At 34.8% G+C, this 21,020-nt stretch overlaps 2 protein-coding genes and 1 non-coding gene across 3 annotated transcripts; 1 reads left to right on the top strand and 2 right to left on the bottom strand.

Moving 5' to 3' along the window:
• Positions 1-1,508: 1,508 nt before the first annotated feature.
• LOC131653975 (xanthine dehydrogenase 1-like) lies at positions 1,509-14,171 on the top strand. The gene is made up of 14 exons (XM_058924340.1): positions 1,509-1,830; positions 3,059-3,158; positions 3,272-3,380; positions 3,527-5,035; positions 5,512-5,754; positions 6,581-6,895; positions 7,388-7,627; positions 9,044-9,328; positions 9,452-9,673; positions 10,587-10,748; positions 12,119-12,253; positions 12,467-12,703; positions 13,287-13,460; positions 13,694-14,171. The coding sequence occupies exons 1-14, from the start codon at positions 1,689-1,691 to the stop codon at positions 13,934-13,936; spliced, it is 4,116 nt and encodes a 1,371-aa protein (XP_058780323.1). The 5' UTR covers positions 1,509-1,688; the 3' UTR covers positions 13,937-14,171.
• Positions 14,172-14,516: 345 nt separating this feature from the next.
• On the bottom strand, positions 14,517-16,528 carry LOC131653976 (extensin-2-like). The gene has a single exon (XM_058924341.1). The coding sequence runs from the start codon at positions 16,474-16,476 to the stop codon at positions 14,674-14,676; it is 1,803 nt and encodes a 600-aa protein (XP_058780324.1). The 5' UTR covers positions 16,477-16,528; the 3' UTR covers positions 14,517-14,673.
• A 333-nt stretch (positions 16,529-16,861) lies between these two features.
• Positions 16,862-16,934, bottom strand: TRNAK-CUU (transfer RNA lysine (anticodon CUU)). Its single transcript has one exon. It is a non-coding gene; the product is annotated as a tRNA-Lys (tRNA).
• Between the last annotated feature and the right edge of the window lie 4,086 nt (positions 16,935-21,020).

The raw sequence follows: 21,020 nt of genomic DNA on the forward strand, positions 1-21,020 counted from the left end.
TGTTGTTGAGGTCTTTAACGCCAAATAGTTTATAAAAATTTCCCGATGCGTATTGAAAGGTTTTATTAAAAAACAAATGGTTCATCTCTGGATGATGATTTTGTTTGAGTAACATCCTACTTAGAGAATTATGCGTTATTTTTGAATTATTTGAGTTAATTATTGAGTCGGGAAATAGGGTGTTACACAAGGCATCCATCTTAAAATTGGCTGCAACCGAGACTATTTATGGAGTTTGGAAGTATTAGAATGATAAGTGCTTTGTTAATAATGTGGATAATACAAAGATAGTGGATAATATTATAGATATGATAGTTTATAAAGTGTGGTATAATGAGAAATTAAGAACACATATAGTTCGATTGATGATGGGCTGGATCCTTGCAGATCGTTTTATCGGTTTGGTGGGCTGGATCCTTACGATCGCCTTGTATTAATCGTTTTTTAAATTAATGCAAAGTTTCTCTGATTCCAAAAAAAAATTAGCAACTTTTATATACTTAGATTAAAAATAAAATAGTAAAATAAAAAATAAATTTAATAAATTAAATTACTAAATCATTCTTCATTTTGACTTCAAAACTTTCTTGGCTAACTTAATGACTTTTATATATAGTATTTTTTTTATAGTATAAGATCTAATCATGTAACTATTTAACCTCTTTTCCCACTTTCTTTTTATTTAATTAGTAAATAATAATAATAATAATAAAATAATAATATAATTAACTTTACAAAATGGAAAAAATTATTAACACATGTAATAAATAATAATAATAAAATAATAATTATTAGCCATAAAATATGGCAAAATTTATTAAATAAACATTATCTGAGAAATATAAATAAACCACTTTTAACCTTTTTTTATTTTTCTTCAATTAACACGTGAATTAACAAGTAATTAAGAAGTAAATTATTATTTTTAATACTTTTATATAAATATTTCACACGTAAAATAATATTATCCCATATACCTTATGAATTTGTTATTAAATATAAAAATAATTTAATTCTGCTATATAGTTTTTTAAAATATAAAATAATTTGATAAATATTTAAAATATAAATTATTAAATTATTTTCACCACTATTGCTTTGTTTTTTTTTTTTAATAAGCAATTTGTATGTAACGAATTTCGAATCTAAGACTTTGAGAGGAAAACACTCTCAAGACCCAAACATTTATCAGAAAGTTATACCTCGTACCCTATAATTGCTTTGTGATGTATTTCTTTTATTCTAATTTTTTACTTTTATGTTTTCTCTTTTACTTCATTTATTGATAAATATTTATAATTTATTTACTAAATTTATAAATCAATTTTATTTTTTTTATCATCAATAATACTAATTCAATAACACATGCATTACCAAATTACCAAATAAAAATTATATGATTAGGTTACCGCCTTTTTATTCAATGGATTGTAACTAATCAATCTCAGTATCTCACTCTCTATCTTTGGATCGAGTAAGTTTGAGAGACATCCTTTTGACTAGAGACTTGGATTACGACTAGAACTCAACAAGATACCTTCTGACTTGGCTTCTTTCGTCTTCATCCTAAATAAAATAATCACACACAAATCACAACAGTTTATTATTTTCTATATCTGTCACTTATTTCCTATTTATCCATAACACCATAGATAAACAAACAGATAAAAAAAAAGAAAAAAAAGAAAATGGGATCATTGAAGAAGATCGATGAAGTTGAACACGATTTGCAGGTTTCTTCAAACGATTCTCCTATATTATACGTTAATGGAGTTCGTAGAGTTTTACCTGATGGATTGGCTCATTTGACCTTACTTGAGTATCTTAGAGGTATTCAATTTTACACAGCACTTCGTTTTCCTTTTCGTTTTCTTCAATTCAAATCAGCATGCTTAATCGGTTCGGATTTCTTCAGCTTTTACTTTAAAGAGATGATTTGAGCTAGTTTATGAATCTAATGAGTTCAAAGAATATTTGATTTAGCTTTTGGAAGATTCTAAAAGTTGAATTGATTTTGGAATCATTGGGAGGTGTTTGGATCTTGGTAGAATTGATTCTATTTTCGGAATTGATTCTACAAGCTTTTACATAAATAACTTTACATCCAACTCACTTTAACCAAAATCAATTCACTCATAATCATCACCGCGGAACCAAAGGCATGTATCCTATTTCTAGAGGTGATCAATTCACTCATAATCATCACCGCAGAACCAAAGGCATGTATCCTATTTCTAGAGATATAGAATTGATTCTGAAATGATATTGAGGTGTTTAGTTCTTCTAAATTAGAATTACTTCTGCTTCAAAATTGATTATACTTGAGCGATAATTTGTAGTTTTTGAGTTTAAATGTGATTTTTACATTGAAATTTGTTGTTCAACTCACTTTTACATAAATGTATCCAAACATAAATCACTTTACATCCAAATCACTTTTAATCATAATTAATTAACTCCGAACCAATTTTTCCCATCGCAGAACCAAACACACACAAAATTAATGATAATATATAGATAACTCAATTTCATATCAATCATTTCATGAAATTTACTTTTAAGCTGTATTTAGGGTTCTTTTTGAATTGGTTTATATGAACTTACCTTCTAATATAAGCATTGTTTGCGAGTTTATGCAAACAACCTATAACATGTCCATAAGTTTTTTTAGCTTATTTCGCTAAACTCTCGTCATAGTTTATGGAAACATCTGATAAGGACTATTTTATATCTGGTTATAGAAATAGTTTATAAATAATCATAGTTTATGGAAACATCTGATAAGGACTATTTTATCTCTGGTTATAGAAATAGTTATAAATAAGCACTTTATGTGATAAACACTTAATAAGATCATTTTTTTAGCTTAAGTTAAAGTCGTTTGGTTCATGAATTAGTTTAATGAGTTAATTGGCAAATTTTGTCTCGAACTAGTTTTGAGCTGATTTTGGTTGATTACCAGCCCTACATTTCAGGTTTTAATTTAAATTTTGTTTTTTCTTATCATATGTGTAGAAGCTAAACTGATTATAATTTTCTATTCTCTTTGGTGTAAAAGATGTAGGTCTTACAGGGACTAAACTAGGCTGCGGTGAAGGTGGTTGTGGGGCTTGCACTGTTATGGTCTCTCATTATGATACAAATTTGAGGAAAAGCTTGTAAGTTTTTCTTTCTCACGCTGTGCTTGTGTTTAATGCTCCTATTACTTTTGAAACGGTTCGTTCTTGTATTAAATCAAGCTTATGATTTTAGTTTGAAAACGTTCTTTCAGACACTATGCTGTCAATGCTTGCTTAGCACCTCTATATTCTGTTGAAGGGATGCATGTGATTACAGTGGAGGGACTTGGAAGCTGCAGACATGGATTGCACCCTATTCAGGTGATGCACTGCTATTGTTTAAAATATCTTTTATATGTTTGGTTCTCATGTTGTGATTATTTATTGGCTTTGCTTATTATCTTATTATTTTAAATTTATATTTAGTAATCAAGACTTTGAACATATTTGTGTGATATCCTCTCCAGGAATCTCTGGCTCGTACTCATGGTTCACAATGTGGATTTTGTACACCGGGTTTTGTTATGTCCATGTATGCATTATTGCGGTCAAATCAAACACCGCCTACTGAAGAACAAATAGAAGAATGTCTTGCTGGAAATTTATGCCGGTGCACCGGTTACAGAGCAATAATTGAAGCATTCCGCGTCTTTGCCAAAACTAGTGATATCTTATATACTGGCGTTTCTTCATTGAGCCTTCAAGAAGGCCAGTCTGTTTGCCCATCAACTGGGAAACCCTGTTCGTGTAATTTAAACAGTGTAAATGATAAATGTGTAGACAGTGTTAATGATAAATGTGTAGACAGTGTTGACAGACATAAACCTACTTCCTATAATGAAGTAGATGGGACCAAATATACAGAAAAGGAACTTATTTTTCCTCCTGAACTGTTGTTAAAGAAACCAACCTTCTTAAATTTGACTGGATTTGGCGGGCTAAAGTGGTATCGGCCTATAACACTTCAACACGTATTGGATTTAAAAGCCAAATATCCTAATGCAAAGTTGATAGTCGGTAATACTGAGGTAGGAATTGAGATGAGACTAAAAAGATTACAATATCAAGTTCTGGTTTCTGTAATGCATGTGCCAGAACTAAATGTTTTGGATGCTACAGATGATGGCATAGAAATAGGTGCTGCAGTGAGATTATCCACTCTGTTGAATTTTTTCAGGAAGGTTGTGACTGAGCGAGCTGCTCATGAAACTTCATCTTGTAAAGCTTTTATTGAGCAACTGAAATGGTTTGCTGGATCACAGATAAGAAATGTTTCATCAATTGGTGGGAATATATGTACTGCCAGCCCAATATCAGACTTGAATCCTCTCTGGATGGCAGCTAGAGCAAAGTTTCGAATTATTGACTCAAAAGGAAACATCAAAACAGTACTGGCAGAAAATTTCTTCCTGGGTTATCGCAAAGTGGATTTGGCGTATGATGAAATCTTGCTCTCAGTATTCTTGCCATGGAATAAGACCTTTGAGTTTGTGAAAGAATTTAAACAGTCCCATAGAAGGGATGATGATATTGCAATTGTAAATGCTGGTATTCGTGTTCATCTTCAGGAACATAGTGATAACTGGGTTGTTGCCGATGCATCAATTGTTTATGGTGGGGTGGCACCATGTTCACTTTCTGCCATTAAAACTAAGGAATTTCTCATTGATAAAATTTGGGACCAAGATCTGTTGAAAAATGCATTGAAAATTCTACAAAAAGATATAGTAATTAAGGATGATGCTCCTGGTGGAATGGTAGAGTTCCGGAAATCTTTGACTCTGAGTTTCTTTTTTAAATTTTTTCTATGGGTGTCACATCAAATGGATGGCATCAAAGAGTCTATACCGTTATCCCATCTATCTGCAGTGCACTCAGTCCACCGCCCACCAGTTACAGGATCTCAGGACTATGAAATCATGAAACAAGGGACATCCGTGGGTTCTCCTGAGGTTCATCTATCTTCAAGACTTCAGGTTCGTTGAGCTTATAATGGAAAATCACATCGCAAATTTGTTTATATTTTGTGATCGAGCATCATTACCAATGCTATTATATAGAGTGACGATAATCACGTAAATACACACACAAACACCAAATCTCATAATAAATATAGGCTGTCACAGATATGTATAAAAAGAAAGATATAATGGATGTTTTGTCCTAAAATAATGCTAATACATATATAGAGCACTGAGAAAATTCTAATCATATCAATCAAGGTTTTACTAGTTTTGTTACTTGCTGTACATATTAATTGCTTGCATCCTTTTTTACCTTCACTCTCTACCTCTCTCTGTGTCTGTCTCTCTCCCTCTCTCCCTATATGTCATGTTTTCAATTGGTATTCTCTATCTTTCAGTTAGGTTTGGCTTGCATGGTCACTTTATCAAATTGTCTTTTTCTTTTTAGTAGAATGCTTGGCTAAATGATTCTTACAACTTACATTCAGGTCACAGGAGAAGCTTTATATGCTGATGACATACCAATGCCTCCAAATGGCTTGCATGCTGTCTTAGTTTTGAGTAGAAAACCGCATGCCCGAATACTTTCAATTGATGATTCCGGGGCCAGGACTTCACCTGGATTTGTGGGCTTGTTTCTAGCGAAAGATGTACCAGGTGATAATATGATTGGAGCGGTTGTTGCCGATGAGGAGCTTTTTGCCGTGGAATATGTCACATGTGTGGGTCAGGTATCTAGCTTACTGAATATTCTGTCACTTCTGGTCTGTTTATTATAATTCTGAGCTTGATGGGAATGGAATTCTCCTGCTTCCTTTGTATGGCATTTGAAGTTTGAACCTGTTCTTAACGGATGGTGTCATGCTATCCGTTAAAGTCACTTTGCAAATGTTGCAAAGTCACTTACAAAAGAAAAGAAAAATAAAATATGCATTAGATGTCAATATATATTGTGTACATTCATAATTTAGGCTTGTCTTGCATGCTAGAGCTAGTGAGGAAACTTGTATTATTTTGGTATACAACACTTTACGGTCTATATATTAGAATTTTAATTCAGCATATACAAAGAACACCAGTATGTTACTACTTTTCCTTATTCAAGTGGTCCCAGTTCACGTCTCTTCATTTGTTGACTTCAATTGTCGCACATTTCACTTTTCTTTATTTGTTCACTGCACGCGCTGCCTACAATTCTTTTCACACAATTATATTCCTACAAAACCTGGTTGCTGAACAGAGTTGGAGCCTCTAGAATACTCTACACAATGATCTTATCAGCTAATTATACAACAAATTGTACTTTTAGTCTTAGATCTCGTAGTAAATAGTATCATGATGAATTTCTCAATTCATTGTGTCTACCTATTCTCATTCGTTCTGAATGCCTACTTGACCCCGTGCTAATAATTGTCTTTCATTTATGGTATATACATGAACAAATCTTGAAGTTGGTGGATGGCATATAACGTATTGGTTATGAATTCTTGTGGAATATCTAGTCTTGCATTAGCCTTTTGCCATTATTAATTGATTGGTTTTACATCTATTTTCCAGGCAATAGGAGTTGTTGTGGCTGATACTCATGAAAATGCAAAGATAGCTGCAAGAAAAGTTCACATTGAGTATGAAGAGCTCCCAGCTATCTTGTCAATACAGGATGCCATCAACGCTAGAAGTTTTCATCCCAACACAGAAAAGTATATGAATAAAGGTGATGTTGATCACTGTTTTCAGTCAGGCAAGTGTGACAGAATAATTGAAGGGGAAGTTCAGATAGGAGGTCAGGAACACTTTTATTTGGAGCCACACGGCAGTTTTGTTTGGACATTAGATGGTGGAAACGAAGTTCATATGATATCATCCACTCAAGTAAGTTACACAATTTTGTGGCGAATGCCTAAACTTTATAACATGTATCTTTTGGAAACTGAAGTTTTCTTAAATTTTTTTATGTTTCATTGTATCCATTGCATTATGAAAAGTTTAAGAGAGGCTGAAATGATGTTCAAGAAGTAAAAAATATTAATGGGCAAAGCTTTGTCGTTGGTGTAATTAATCTTTCTTAGCTACTGAATATTTTTTGCTTATGCTGTGCAACAGTAAATGTGGTACATAAAGGGAAATTTACTGAGATGGGTATTGAACAAAAGTTTTTATATCAGCAGTTATCTAAAACTCTTTGAACAGGGGAATAGAATTTTTCTTTGAAAAAACCATCTTATGAGGTGGTGGTCACAGGGATATTCATACTATATCTTATGATGACAACTTCACTGAAAAGGATTATCAAACTAGACAATTTGATAAACTCTGGCTTGAAAAAAGTTACTGCATTGTGTTAATATCATTGTGTTATTGCAGGCTCCTCAGAAGCACCAGAAATATGTTTCTCATGTTCTAGGTCTTCCCATGTCAAAAGTTGTTTGCAAAACAAAGCGAATTGGTGGTGGATTTGGGGGAAAGGAGACAAGATCAGCTTTTATTGCCGCAGCAGCTTCGATTCCATCTTATCTATTAAATCGACCAGTGAAAATCACACTGGATCGAGATGTAGACATGATGATATCTGGGCAACGCCATAGTTTCCTAGGGAAGTATAAGGTATTGCTTTAGTTACATAGATAGATTTAATTCATATTTTCCATCCTACATTAATATTTATTGTAACATTAATTTGATAATATCTTGATATTTCTGAGTGACGTTTGATATGGTGCACATAATAGACTGTCTAAAACCCTACTTTTTCAAGTAGTGACTCCCATTGGCCCTTGTTTTGCTTTCTTACAACAACCATGATTTATCCCACTACTTGGTGTTGAGATGAATGGGTTACTTTATCAGTCTTAAGCCCATTTGACTGTCTTTTTAGTACTTTCTCTTAATAATTACTTAGGTCTTTATTCACCCAATTTAAATGGATTGTCATCAATTTGATCCTTCATCATATGATCAAATTACCTGAGTGGAGTTTCCATAGTTTTCTCCCAAAGAAGTGCTACTCCAAATTTCTGTGTATAACATTGCCATCAACATCCTCATCACTTTGTTAGATATATCAAATATACCGAAACTATACAGGTTCTAGTATGATGATCTTATCAACCTTCACCTCCTAGTCCTACTAATCAAAATTCCTTTTATTCCAAAGCCTCTCAGCACGACTCAATTTAGATTTTCTACTATCAACTTGTTAACTAGGACTGTGACATCCCACAAAAATAAAGCATCTTGGCATTATAAAGAACCCACCGTGGTAGGATCCCGGAAGAGTTGTGTTAAGAGTCTCACATCAAACAATTTAGGACCTGAATATATGTTTATAAATGGTGACACACCTCACTTTACAAGTCAGTTTTGTTGGGTTGCTGGGATGAGTTATGCCAAACTCAAATTCTAAGATGATATCAAAACCAAGTTTAAGATCCATTTATCCACTTGCTATGCTATCGGGTCACCCACGCACCGAGCCCAATAGTGTTGAGCGTGAGGGAGTATGTTAAGAGTCTCACATCGGACAATGTACGATTTGAATATATATGTTTATAAATAGGGGCAAACTTCACCTTATAAGCTAGTTTTGTAAGAATGAGTTATGCCTAACTCAATTTCTAAGATGTTGAACCCATTGTAAGTCAGTTATAAATAGCCTTACCTCAGATTTTGTAAGAGTGTGATTCCGCAATTCGAACCTTTGCCGTGTAGTTACAGTGACAAGAAACTCCAACCGTTGGGCAAAATTTTCCCTGAATCCCACAAAAATAAAAAAAAATAAAAGTGAGGTGTAGCTTTTGCGTCTTAGGTGTTTGCATTTTTCTGAATAACAAAAAAGATTACAAGAATGAAATGTTGGAAAGTAAATTTGACACAGGAGAATTAATTGACCTTATTTTGTTTCTCCCACCCTTGATTTCTTACATCCAAATGTTCCTGCCCATTGTTTGAGGCCTTGAGTTGATTATCAACATTATTTATTGATGTGGTTGAGTAATTAAATAGAGACATTATTTGATTCAGATTGGATTTACAAATGAAGGGAAGCTGCTTGCATTGGATCTTGAAATTTATAACAATGCTGGAAATTCACTGGATTTGTCACTTGCTATCCTTGAACGTGCTATGTTTCATTCGGATAATGTGTATGAAATACCAAATGTGAGGATAATGGGAAGGGTTTGCTTCACTAATTTCCCTAGCAACACTGCTTTTCGTGGATTTGGTGGCCCTCAAGGCATGCTTATTACTGAAAACTGGATTAATAGGATTGCTGTGGAACTCAATATGAGCCCAGAAGTGATAAGGGTGAGATATACAATTTTGGTTTATTGTCAATTTATCATTTTTGAGTAACACTTGACATTTTACTGTCATCGTACATAATGTGGGATTTTCCTGTCAATCTTCTTAAACCAAGTTTCTTTTTAGGAAATTAATTTTCAAGGTGAAGGATCCATATTGCATTATGGTCAGATAGTTGAGCACTGCCCTCTATCCCGGCTATGGAGTGAATTGAAGTTATCCTGTGACTTTGTGAAGACACGTGAAGAAGTTGACCAATTCAATACTCACAACCGCTGGAGGAAGCGTGGCATTGCTATGATTCCTACTAAGTTTGGTATATCCTTTACGACGAAGCTTATGAACCAGGTAAATTCTGAATTCTATCATGTTATTTAATTAAAAGAAAGTGATTTCAACTGAAATTCTAGGTAATTCAGGGATGTTTAGAAGGAATTGTGTCAACTTTGTTTTATATGTTGATGTGGTAACAATTATCTGGCTTAAGATTGGGTAGCTGCTGTAAGGGATAGGTTCAGAGGTTATTTATCTGTTATAGATGTCTCCTAATTTGGTTTCAATATTTTTTCAATTCTTCAACTTTTCTGTCTTCAGTTTTATACTGTCCGTAATCAAGCTTTCTCGAATAAGTGTTTCATTTGAACTCTTGAGCACCGTGCCTTTTAAATAGGTTAAAACATTACCATATAGTGAAAATTTGTTTATTATTCCTTTAAGTACCAATATACTTTATCGCACCTCCCTTGATACCAAGAAAGTAGATAGGGAGAAACTTCTTAATAGTTATGATCAAGAGTAGGAAAAATTGTAGTATGAGGCAGAAAATAAAGATTCTGGGTTACATAACAATTCAAAATTGAAAATATAAAATATGACGGTTGAGTACACCATCGTTAGGGTAAGGGTTATATATGCTAGATTATTCTATCATACTAAGCTCAACCCTAAATAAAAACCCCATGATGATAGTAATGTGACTAAATACAATAAGATCTACGTTAAAATAACGTAGAATGTAAAGCAAAAAATAACCTGTAAACCAAAAAATGGTAAGAGCTTGATAGGTTAAATGCCACACTTCTATTATCTTTTGTTTCAAAATTCATTTGAAAGTGACTGGGTATTGATCTACATTACTTATAATTTTTGTTCTGCTTTTCCTTGAAGATATTGTTTTTATTCATATTCCTATTTTATTTATGAAATAATTGCATTTTTAGAACAGAGATAACATGCTTGCATGTTTTCTCAACAACTGTAGGCAGGAGCTTTGGTTAATGTCTATACAGATGGAACTGTCCTAGTTACCCATGGTGGTGTGGAAATGGGGCAAGGTTTACATACGAAAGTGGCTCAGATTGCGGCATCAGCTTTCAATATCCCCCTTAGTTCTGTCTTTATATCAGATACAAGTACTGATAAGGTACTAAGTTACTCTTAAAAAGATATTTTGAACTTTTCATGTGAAAGTTATGCACGCATGATTCTCTTCTCTTCATAAACATTCCAAATTTTTGATAGGGCTTATTATATTTAGGGCCCGGTTGAATTGGCTTATTGTTAGCTTACTTGAGCTTATCTACTACATAACCACTTGTAAGTGTGTTTGGTGAACTCATGAAAAATCTTTATGATTATCCCATAAGCTTACCATCTCTTCATAAACTCTGACCAATAGCTTACCTATTGGTTTGTGCGGACCTTATGCATGTCAGATGCATAACACACTTAACTGATCTGCGTTCAATCACGCCTTCCCTTTTTCACTGAAATTTTATTTCACAATTTTAAGCCCTACCCCATACTCCATAGGTGCTACTTTCTAGTGTATTCCAAGTTTCCAACAAATCCACTCCAACCCCTCTAATTTCCTTTAAGTGTGGACACATTCGTCTCTTCACCCAAATGCATCATGTAGTCTCAATTAAGGAAGCAGTCCTGTTCGTTCTATCCTAACACTGAAATAACTTTATTAATTCAATTTTTATTTATACCATGCGATATTGGCACACAGTGCTTGGAAAAGAAAAGTGTCATACATTTATGATATATTTATACATGTAATTATTAGTCTTTATTTAATCATTTCATTTTCTATATTTATTATTCTTTATGTATTTAGTTTGATTTGCAATGTTTTTGTTTAAATAATAATTTTGCATTATGGAGGTTGGTGATTATTTTTAAAAATAATACAATATATTATGGTATTTTATAAATTATTAGTATATTTTTGATTATGGTTTAATTTTCCTTTTTTTTTATGTTTAAAAATTATAGTATCTTATAACTGCTTATGTATTAACGATTCCAATTTTTTAAGTACTTTTCAATGTACATATCAAAACACAACTAGCCTATTCAATTAAGCACTTATGATATCAGCTATCATGTTCTAGACTATTGTGCTATAAACAATTAGATAAGTTGTGTAACAAAGATGAAAAAAAAGAGTACGTCTTTTGCATCCTTGCTGATTATATTTCAGAATTTTAATATAATATGATTCAATGTTTTTCTGTTTCATTCACTCGGAAGGTAATCAGACCCTATAGGTAGAGGAAGACTTAGAAAAACTATTAAGAAAGATTTCGACATAAATGAATTTGATAGAAACATGGTTTTCGTCTTGTTGATAGAACATTATGACGTAGTTTATCCATGTGATGTAGCCGACTCAACTTAGTGGGGAAAGGCTTGGTTGTGGTCATTGTTGTTACCCTTTATGGGATCTGGGGCTATTCTTTCTGATGCTAAATTGCTGTCATGTCTTCATGCTTGCCGTAAAATTAGGTTCCTAATTCTTCGCCAACAGCGGCTTCTGCAAGTTCTGATATGTATGGAGCAGCGGTTTTAGATGCATGTGAGCAAATAATGGCACGCATGGAACCTATTGCTTCCCAACATAAATTCAACACTTTTAGCGAGGTATTCTTGTATTTTCTGTTTTTGCTTCTCAGTCTATGAAGTGATCCACTCAATAAATGTCTATAACAGCACATTAGTCCATTCTATTACAGAAATGGCTTATGTATGTCAGACTGTGTGAGTGTGTAGCTTTTGTGATTGTCTCTGCTGTTACAAAGTGCATTGTGGTTGAATACTGCTGAAAACGTTTTGTTATGCTTTTGTTGTTTTCAGCTTGTTAATGCATGCTATGCAGAGCGAATTGACCTTTCTGCCCATGGATTTTATATTACACCTGATATTGGCTTTGATTGGATCACGGGTAAAGGAAAACCTTTTAGGTATTTCACTTACGGGGCTGCATTTGCCGAGGTTGAAATTGACACTTTGACTGGAGATTTTCACACCAGGGTGGCAGACATAATCTTGGATCTCGGTTATTCTCTGAATCCTGCAATAGATGTTGGACAGGTGCTTTTCTTTTATGATTGTTCATTATACTTTTTATTGATTTCTAAATAAGCGAGGAATTTTATTCAAGATGGAGAAACAAGAGAGGACAGGAATTCTACTAAACTAATTGAAGAATGTTGAAAGTAAATAACATATGGAAGTTTACTTATATTTTAATAATAAATGCATTTTTTCTAGCATCAATAATTTTTATTGTTGTATTCATCATTTTTTAATCAAGATGCTTGTGTTGACTTATAGTTGATTTGCAAGATATTACTTGACCAGGAATCCAGGATAACATAATGTTTGTTTGTATAAAGTTAGCTTTACTTCATGAGAATCGTAAAAATAAAAATCAAAAGCTGTTTTCTGGAAGTCTTTGTTGCTGGATGTTTGGTTCTGGATTCTTGGTTGTATGAACTTTTTTTGGGTAAAGATGAAAGTTGGCTTCCTGGTTGTAGAACATTCAAAACTCTCTAAACTTCTTTTGAATTACAATTTCCTACTTTCATTTTTTCCTCCCTATTTTTGGAAATTTTGTTTGATATATTATTGCAGAATATATTGATATTTAATTTATTGCTATTTATGCTCACAGATAGAAGGAGCTTTTATTCAAGGTTTGGGTTGGGTTGCTTTAGAGGAACTTAAATGGGGAGATGCAGCTCATAAATGGATCCCCTCTGGGTGGCTTAACACTTGTGGACCTGGAGCTTATAAAATTCCTTCTATAAACGACGTTCCCTTGAAATTTAACGTCTCACTTCTGAAGGTATATTCCTGAATCCTAAACATGTTTCGCTTCTTTCTTGAGGTAGCCATATGGGGCATGATAAGTGTGGGTGATACAAATTGAAGTGATTCCATTGTGCTATGTAGCCCGATGGCTCAGTGGAGTCATAGGTTAATGGGAATCACATTTTGATTGTTTGCCTATTCTGGTTGCGGAAATTGAAGATACCTACCTACATGTTCACTTATTTTGTTGTATGATCTAACTTGCAGGGTCATCCAAATGTAAAGGCAATCCATTCGTCTAAAGCAGTTGGCGAACCTCCGTTTTTCCTAGCATCAGCTGTGTTCTTTGCCATAAAGGATGCCATCCGAGCTTCAAGAGTTGAAATGGGGCGCGCTGACTGGTTTCCTCTTGATAGTCCAGCAACTCCTGAGAGAATTCGGATGGCTTGTTTAGATGAATTTACATCATCTTTTGTTAATTCAGATTTCCATCCCAAACTTAGTGTCTGATACTCTCTATTTATTCATTTGTCAAGTTTTTTGGCATATTAACAAATGAAACTTACAAAGAGAGCATCACATCACATGTACTTACACTTGATAGAAAATAAGTTATATATTATAGGGGCATGAGATCACCAATAATGGACTCAAGTCTAGAAACTGTCCAAACTCTCACACCTTGGTAAGATGTAGCATCTGCTGCACTGCAGCAAAGCAATGACAACATCCACTTGCATCGGTATGTTATCTGTTTGCTTTATAAATTTAAATTCCCTTCACCACTGTTCTTACCATTACAAATGCATTTTCATTTTTATACTGTCCCATGTGTGAATATGAAGCTTAAGATTTGCTTGATTAGATTACCATTATATATATTTCAATTTAAACTTTAAGACACACACACAAATAGTGTTTTCTAGTCATGAAAGGAATCACTTGAAATGTTTGGATTAGATTATTTTTTATGGGGAAAATTTTACTAAACATTAGATTTCTTTCGAAGGAGGGTGGTATTGATTATATCATGCAAATATGTAAGGATTAACAGAAATTACAAATAATTTAAAATATAATATGAAGAATGTTCAGGACAAAACAGACTTTTGAATTAACAATGAAACATAATGACACAACAGGTCTACATTCATAACAATGCTATTTGATGTAGACCCTGATATAAATGAAATAACAACAATGTATGGAATAATTTTATTGAAACAAATTAAGTTGATTCAGCTGCATTAATAGACTCTTGGAGGTGGTGGTGGAGAGTTGTAGAGGTAGGGAAGGTGATAAGCTGGATGCTTGTGGACATTAGGAGTGGGTGGTTTGTGGATATATGGTGGAAGATGGGAAGGTGGAGGAGGAGACTTGTACACATATGGAGGAGGTGGTGAAGGAGATGGTGGGGGAGGAGACTTGTAAATATATGGAGGTGGGGGTGACGGGGATGGTGGTGGTGGAGATTTGTAGATATATGGTGGAGGAGGTGAAGGAGATGGTGGTGGTGGAGACTTGTAAACATATGGAGGGGGAGGGGAAGAGGATGGAGGCGGTGGAGATTTGTAAACATATGGAGGTGGTGGTGAGGGGGAAGGCGGTGGTGGAGACTTGTACACATATGGGGGTGGCGGTGATGGAGAAGGTGGTGGTGGGGACTTGTAGACATATGGTGGAGGAGGTGAAGGGGACGGAGGAGGTGGAGACTTATACACATACGTAGGCGCTAGTGAATGAGAGGGAGGTGGAGGAGATTTGTAGACATATGGTGGGGGAGGTGAAGGAGAAGGTGGCGGTGGTGACTTGTAAACATATGGAGGTGGCGGTGATGGAGAAGGTGGTGGTGGGGACTTGTAGACATATGGTGGAGGAGGTGAAGGGGACGGAGGAGGTGGAGACTTATACACATACGTAGGCGCTGGTGAATGAGAGGGAGGTGGAGGAGATTTGTAGACATATGGTGGGGGAGGTGAAGGAGAAGGTGGCGGTGGTGACTTGTAAACATATGGAGGTGGCGGTGATGGAGAAGGTGGTGGTGGGGACTTGTAGACATATGGTGGAGGAGGTGAAGGGGATGGAGGAGGTGGAGACTTATACACATACGTAGAGGCTGGTGAATGAGAGGGAGGTGGAGGAGATTTGTAGACATATGGTGGGGGAGGTGAAGGAGAAGGTGGCGGTGGTGACTTGTAAACATATGGAGGTGGTGGTGTGGGGGAAGGCGGTGGTGGAGACTTGTACACATATGGAGGTGGCGGTGAAGGAGAAGGTGGTGGTGGGGACTTGTAGACATATGGTGGTGGAGGTGAAGGAGACGGAGGAGGTGGAGACTTATAGACATAGGGAGGCGGTGGTGATGGAGACGGAGGAGGAGGAGATTTGTAAACATATGGTGGGGGAGGTGGGGGAGAAGGTGGTGGTGGTGACTTGTAAACATATGGAGGGGGTGGTGATGGGGATGGTGGGGGTGGAGATTTGTACACATATGGAGGTGGTGGTGATGGAGAAGGTGGTGGTGGGGACCTGTAGACATATGGTGGAGGAGGTGAAGGGGACGGAGGAGGTGGAGACTTGTAGACATACGGAGGCGGAGGTGATGGAGAGGGAGGTGGAGGAGATTTGTAGACATATGGTGGGGGAGGTGAGGGAGAAGGTGGTGGTGGTGACTTATAAACATAAGGAGGGGGTGGTGATGGAGATGGTGGGGGTGGAGATTTGTAGATATATGGTGGAGGGGGTGAGGGAGAAGGTGGCGGTGGTGACTTATAAATATAAGGTGGAGGTGGTGGAGATTTGTATGTATATGATGGAGTTAATTTGTGATAATTGTGTGAGTGTTCTGCCTGCTGTGGGACTGTCTTTGAGGATGGATATTCTGCATGCTGTGGGACTTTTTGTGAGGATGGATATTCTGTATGCTTTGTAGGTGGTGAAGAGTAGTACTTTGGCTGAGTTGCATAATAAGGTTTATCAGCAGCAACATTAATATGAACACTGATAGCAATTAGGCAAAATGCCAATGCATAGGTGAGTGAAGTTATCATCTTCTCTTTGAAATGTGTTTGCTTTGAAATTTAAGTATGCATCATCCCCTTTATATAGTGTTAGCTTCTTTCAATTGTGGCCTTTAACATCCTTTGTTAATGCATCTTAAATCATATGTATGCTGCTCCACTACTCTTTTATTTAAAGCACATATGTATATTTTAAGTTGAAGACTTAAAAGTACTGGTTGTCCATTAAGGGAGTTCATATTTCTCAGTCTCACAAATATAGAAGAGAAAATTAACAAAGTCAAGGAAGAGGGTAGGTAATAGCATGGCTGGATATAAGCATTTGGCACATTACTTAATATTCTTAAGAAAATTATAGGAGTCAACTTTCATCATAATAAATGTACACGGTTATTTTTAATAAAAAATATTTAATCGCCCACCGTGGGGCTCGAACCCACGACCACAAGGTTAAGAGCCTTGCGCTCTACCAACTGAGCTAGACGGGCTAGTTGTGTTGATTGACTGCTTAAGTTTATTAATATATAGAAATCTATGTGTAAAACTGAGCTAGACGGGCTAGTTGTGATGGTTGTCTGCTTAAAGATAGAACTAGGAGATGAAGATCATTTGAAATTTAGATTTTTTTTTTGATGAAGAGTGAAAAAGTTGAGAAAAATATTGCAAGAGGTTGAAGTTATTCAGCTTCTGAGCTAATCAATGTGTTTTTTATGAAGAGTGAAAAAGTTGAGAAAAATATTGCAAAAGAGGTTGAGGTTATCCAACTTCTGGGCTAATCGATTGGTTAATTTGTGATGATGAATAAATTTTAGGCAATTTGATAATTTTCAGGTGATCTTGATATAGTTAATGTAGGACAAGGAAATTATAGAGTGTAGTTTAACGTGGGTGAAGAATGTGAGAATATTTTTGGCGAGGGATCTTGGATGATCTTATATCATTACTTTAAGGTTTGTGAATAGTCTCCAAACTTTGATCTAACATCAGAATATATAGTCTGCACAACGGTTTCTGTGTTAACTTAGACTATGCATAGAATTTTACGATGAAATCATTCTACTTACTTTAGGAGAAGCAGTGGGTCATCATGTGAATGTTGACATAAGAACAATGGATGCGTTTCAAGGTAAATTTGCGAGAATGAGTTGAGATGATTTGAGTTTCTTTATCGTTGGTCAACTATAGTTTTGGGACAATGGTTCCACGTCTAATACGTGAGCTTCCGCCTATTGTTTAAGAGTTGTAGAAAATATGGTCATGCTGCAAGAAATTTCACTCTGGCTGTACCGAAAATTAAAGTAAAATAAAGTCATGCGACGCAAGTGCAACAAATTTAACACGATGTTACCACTAATTTGAATGTAATCGAGGGTGACAAGGCATCTATCAAGAGAAAAATCAAGGAGAGATATTAATGGGGAAAATACTTATGGTGATATGCTTGTAGTTTCAATAAAAAAAAAAGTCAAACACATTTTAGTTATGGCACATGAAATATAACATACAAGAATAATATTATGAAAATAATACAAGATTTTGAATAATTTTTTTTCGTATTTTTGAATTAAAAAAATGAAACAACAGGTCAACTATGCTAATGGAGAACTTGGAGTGGTGCACCATCAATGTGAGAAAAAACATGAAAAACATAAACTTGCAGATAGTATAAAACGACAATGTAAAGAAAATATTATTGAGAAAAATACAACAACTACACATGATTTGTCTCAGCTCCGTATAGCTCTTAATTTATAAGTGAATTATTGTTTGTTCATGGTAAAAATATGAGGTCTAATAAGGTTTGTTCCATTTTAACCGTTGAGAATTAAATGTGAGGAAGAAATCTCACATTGGTTAGAAAATGAAAAAATGAATATTTTATAAGTGAAAGAATCCACATACCTATCATCTTAAGGTTTTTAGGTGGATAAGAGGTATTCAAATTTATGACATTGACTGGAAGAACATATTTTCTCTAATGACAAAAATTAATATTGTTCGGATATTATTTTCTCTTGTTGCTCACTATGGCCGGAAACTACGTCAATTTGATGTTGTTCCATTAAGAAACTAGAAATGGATGTAGTTGAAGAATTGATGATCTTGAAATGGCGGTGTTGATCTTCGTCATTGCGGTGTGGCATGGACCTACATGATTAACATTTCAACGTCCAAGTCAGTTCAAGATTCAAGATAGTGAAAAGTAACTGATTTTATACCTTGGATCAAATAGAATGAATTTGAGATGAATTGAGCCTTAATCATTTTGGTTTTTGGCCGACCCATAACATAATGTAAAAAGAATGCTTTCTTATTCCACCAACCTTTGGTCTAACTAGTGGAACTAACATTTTAAACAAGATCTTATATGGATTGAAACAATCACAACAAGTCTGGTTTTAGAAGATTAAAAAAGAACATGGTATTTTGGGGCTATAAGCAGAGTCAAGGATACTAGACTTTGTTCTTTAAAAATTTAGAAGAAGGAAAACTAATTTTACTTATTACTTATGTTAATGATATTATTGTTAACGATGATGATTTGATTGTGAGATAATCGCTCAAAGAAGAGTTTTTCTAGTGGAATTTGAAATGAAAGACTTTGGACAACTCAAATATTTCTTTGAATTTGGATAGTCTATTTAAAACAAGACATCTTTATCTCTTAGAGAAAATATGTGCTTAATTTTTTTTAGGAAATACAAATTTGGATGCAAGTCAACAAGTGTTCTCGAAAAAAAATCATAAGATAAGCCTTGAGGAGGAAAACTCTAAAGTTGACAAGTGTCATTATTAGAGATTAGTGTAAAGTTGACAAGTGTCATTATTAGAGATTAGTGGTAAAGTTGAATTGCTTGGCACTTACTAAGCTGAACTTGACATATGAAATTAGTGTGGCTGTCAATTTATGCATAATCCCAAGAAGAGACACTTACATGTTGTAAAACGCGTTCTATAATATTTCAAAGCCACTAAAAAATGACTCTTATTTAAAAGATATGAAAGTGTAACTATGAAAGCTTACACTAGTGTGATTATGCAGGTCTAATTAGGCATTGCAATAGTGCGGGTCGAAAACAGTTATTACCTTCCATAAACTCAAATTCTCAAATAATCCCCGTTCCTCGTCCAAAATCTAAACGAGAATGAGAAATTAAAACTCAAATCCGACCCAAACGGGTTAGGGTTGAGTTCAGGTATCCCTGCCCCGCCACCTTTCATTTTTTTAATAGAAATACTTATTTCTTCTAAAATCAAATTATATTATAAATAATAAAATAAAACAATTTCAAAAAATTCCATATATATATTTTAAATAATAAACCACATATTTAATATTCTAAGTTATATTTCACCATTATACTTAAAAAATTTAATATATCAAAACCTTATTTTACTTCTAATATACTAACAAGTGCTATATGACACATGTTATTATTTCCTTTAATTTAAATATTTTATCTATTAAATGTACCCCACTCTTGTGACCCATAAAGTTACTCCATTAAGTAGGTTTGTCTTTGGTCTATCTTAAAGTAAATTTGCAAAAGTTATTAGAGCAAGAGAAATCTACATGTCATCCCCTAAATTAAATATGGCATCCCTTCAAACCTATAAAAAGATTAAAATGTCCAACTAAATATCATTATTATATTTTTGCAAATTCACGTAGTCAATCAGATTTTTCAAATTTTCAGAGCATATCGGAAATTTCCTTTGCATACCGGAAATTTGACGAAATCAAGTTTTACAGTATTTTTTGTGAAATTTCTGGTACATTCATTTACTAATATTTATAACGGATTTTTAAAATTTATGGTACCTATAATCATATCGAAAATTTTGAAATTTCCGGTATTTCTATTTTTTTAAATTACTAATTTCTTGATATTTTTTAAATTCCGCAGTGAGGACCAGAGGCAGGGATGGTTCTATCGCGAGACGAACCACAGATAGAGTCGGTGCTCTTGTTAGAGCTGTTGATGAGGCGCCCACCTTAGAGTTACGTGTTGGATGCCTTCCTCCGACCAGTTTCTAACCGGAAACGGATGACGGAGCAGCAGGCAGAGAGGGGGTTCTGTGCACCTCGCCGTCGGACTGGTTGAGCATCCACTGCTGTGGAGGAGCAGGTGGTTCAGGTTGAGGTTGTTGAGTTTGAGGATGCGGTGCTTGAGTTTGGGGAGCAGGTAGCAGTGGTTCGGGAGCGGGTGACTGAGGTAGAGGAGCCGGTAGCTGTGGTTCGGGAGCTGGAGACTGAGGTAGAGGTTGAGGTGGTTGATGATCAGATAGGTCAGTAGTGGGTAAGGGTGTTCAAAACCAAACCAACCCAATAGAAAACCGCAAACCAAATCAAACCAAACCGAAACCGCAAAAAACTGCATTTGGTTCGGATTAGTTAGGGTCATGTTTTAACAAAACTGCACGGTTCGGTTCGGTTTGCGGTTTGTATTTTGTAAACCGAACCAAACCAAATCAAACCGCATTATGTTACAACCTAATTTTTACTTAACTCACATCCAACCCAAGCTTAAATCTATTATACCTTAGCCTTATGATTACGAACAATTTTCTCG

Source organism: Vicia villosa, linkage group LG2 (assembly GCF_029867415.1).
Source record: "Vicia villosa cultivar HV-30 ecotype Madison, WI linkage group LG2, Vvil1.0, whole genome shotgun sequence".
In the NCBI taxonomy this organism is placed as follows: domain Eukaryota; kingdom Viridiplantae; phylum Streptophyta; class Magnoliopsida; order Fabales; family Fabaceae; genus Vicia; species Vicia villosa.

Excerpts from the sequence above, each read along its gene's own strand:
- LOC131653975 (XM_058924340.1), top strand. The coding sequence starts at position 1,689 with ATGGGATCATTGAAGAAGATCGATGAAGTTGAACACGATTTGCAGGTT. Across the intron at positions 9,329-9,451 it reads TGAGCCCAGAAGTGATAAGG|GAAATTAATTTTCAAGGTGA; the intron begins GTGAGATATACA and ends GTTTCTTTTTAG. Across the intron at positions 9,674-10,586 it reads CGACGAAGCTTATGAACCAG|GCAGGAGCTTTGGTTAATGT; the intron begins GTAAATTCTGAA and ends CAACAACTGTAG.
- LOC131653976 (XM_058924341.1), bottom strand. The coding sequence starts at position 16,476 with ATGATAACTTCACTCACCTATGCATTGGCATTTTGCCTAATTGCTATC.